This window comes from Eimeria maxima, genomic scaffold, assembly GCF_000499605.1.
Source record: "Eimeria maxima Weybridge genomic scaffold, Emw_scaff1284, whole genome shotgun sequence".
Classification (NCBI taxonomy): domain Eukaryota; phylum Apicomplexa; class Conoidasida; order Eucoccidiorida; family Eimeriidae; genus Eimeria; species Eimeria maxima.
Window position 1 is genome coordinate 2,743 of NW_013563459.1, and position 2,258 is coordinate 5,000.

Consider the following 2,258-nt stretch of genomic DNA (forward strand, 5'->3'; position numbering starts at 1 on the left):
TCTGCTGCTGCTGTTTTGTTGTTGCTGCTGCTGTTGTTTTTTTGCTGTTTTTTGCTGCTGCTGCTGCTGGTGCGGCTGCTGTTTTCATACTGCTGCTGCGGCTGCTGTTTTGACACTGGTCATGCTGCTGTACTTGTTGCTGCTGCTGCTGTTGCTGCTGCAGTTTCCTCCCTTTCCTATCCCATTCTTCCCGCCACGCATGCAGCAGCAACAGCAGCAGCAGCAGCAGCAGGACCAAATTGTTTCCTCATAAAGATGCCGTCACAGCAGCACCGCAAGCGGCGGCTGCTGCTGCCGGCAGCAGCAACAACTTTGCTGCTGCTGCTGATCTTATCAGTTGCAACAGAGGCCCGTCGTTCTGCTCATCAGCAGCTTCCCTTGCAGCCATCAGAACAGCAGCAACAAGAACAGCAGCAACAGCAGCAGCAGCAGCAGCAGCAGCAGCAGCAGCGAGCCTTCAATGTACCCGTGCCTGCTACTGAATCCTTTGAGGAAGCAAAAGCAATGGCTGTTGCATTAACAGGATCTTCTTTCCTTCAATTAGATAATCAGCAGCAGCAGCAGCAGCAGCAGATGGTGCTGCAGCCGCTGCAGCAGCACCAGCTACAGTTGCCAGTGCAGCAGCAAGTTCCTGTGCAACAGGCACAACCAGATCTTATGCAGATGCAACAGCAGGTACTGCAGCAGCAGCAGCAGCAGCCCTTGATGCTGCAGCAGCAGCAGCAACCCCTGATGCTGCAGCAGCAGCAGCAAGGAGGGATTGATGCAAATTTAGCTTTATTACAGGCACAGAAGGCAGCAATTGATTTGCAGCTAGCATCTGAATCAGCAGCAGCAGCAGCTGCTGCTGCTGTTGCTGCAGCAGCAGGATCTCCATATCCAGCAGCAGCAGCAACAACAGAAAGTATTCCTGCTGCAGGTGTTGACGGTTTGCTGCTGTTGCAGCAGCAAGCACAGCAGCAGGATCAGCAGAATCAGAATTTACAGCTGCAACTGCAGCAACAGCAGCAGCTACAGCAGCAGCTACAGCAGCAGCAGCTGCTGCAGCAGCAGCAGCACGATGAGCCCCCTCCTGCTGCTATAGGTCCTCTATCTGTACCTATTAATTCTCCCCCTATGCCACCGCAGCAGCAGCAGCAGCGAACAATTCCTGCTGTTATTCTATCATCATTAAAGGGAGAGAATAATAATAATAATAATAATAATTTAGATAAAAGAATAAAAGAACTGCAGCAGGACCTGCAGCTGCTGCAGCAGATGCAGGAGCAGCAGCAACAGCAGCAACAGCAACAGGAAAAGCTGCAAAAACAACTCGAGGAACTGCAGCAGCAAAAAGATCAGCAGCAAAAAGAGCAGCAGCAAAAAGAGCAGCAGCAAAAGGAAGAAGGAAAACAAACAGACACACAAAACCAGCAGCAGCAGCAGCAGCAGCCAGATCAACAGCAACAGCTACCGCCGCCGCCGCCGCAGCAGCAGCAGCAGCAGCAGCAGCAGTCCGGTGAAGAGTGCCAGGTCAACGTGTCTGCATGCGGCGATAATGGTAAGTAGTGCTGCTGCTGCTGCTGCTGCTATTGCTGCAGTTGCTGCTGCTGCTGCTGCTGTTGGTGCTGTTGCTTCTGCTGCTGCTGCTGATGTTGTTGTTTGTATTGCTGTTGGTTTTTCTATTCTTACTGCTGCTGTTGCTGCTGTTGCTGCTGTTGCTGCTTTTGTTTTTGTATTGTTTTTGCTGCTAGTGCTGCTGCTGTTGCATGTGTTTGTTTATATTATCTGTGTCTTATTATTATTTGCTGCAGCAGCAGCAGCAGCAGCAGCAAATGAATACGTCAAGACTATACAAGGTTGCAGCTGCAAGGATGCTGTTGCAGCATTAGTCTGCGCTGCTTGGCTTAATAGCAGCAGCAGCAGCAGCAGCAGCAGCAGCAAGGCTGTTTCTTTCGATGAATCAACGGTGAGCTCCTGCTGCTAACGCTGCTGCTGCTGCTGCTGCTGCATTGGCTGCTGCTGATGCTGCTGCTGCTGACAGTATAGGTGTTGTTCCTTTTGTTGCTGCTCCTCTGCATTTGCTGCTGCTAGTGCTGCAGCTGCAGCGGCTGCTGCATTTGTTGCTGCATTTGCTGCTGCAGTTTATTAACAAGTAAATAATTAAATATTTATTTATTTATTTATTTATTTATTTATTTATTTATTTATTTATTTATTTATTTATTTATTTATTTTGTCTGCAGTCAACAGTAACACTTAAATTAAAGGGCGATGCA

General features: G+C 49.4%; 1 protein-coding gene across 1 annotated transcript in view; it reads left to right on the top strand.

The window, feature by feature from the left end:
* Positions 1 to 255: 255 nt before the first annotated feature.
* Positions 256 to 2,258, top strand: part of EMWEY_00051060 (hypothetical protein) — a gene marked incomplete at both ends in the record, with an annotated part of 3,314 nt that continues 1,311 nt past the window's right edge. Inside the window, 3 exons of the mRNA XM_013477430.1 lie at positions 256 to 1,540; positions 1,794 to 1,948; positions 2,226 to 2,258. The exon at positions 2,226 to 2,258 is cut by the window's right edge and continues 1,311 nt beyond it. Coding sequence (XP_013332884.1) covers positions 256 to 1,540; positions 1,794 to 1,948; positions 2,226 to 2,258 — 1,473 coding nt within the window. The remainder of the gene's footprint in view (positions 1,541 to 1,793; positions 1,949 to 2,225) is intronic.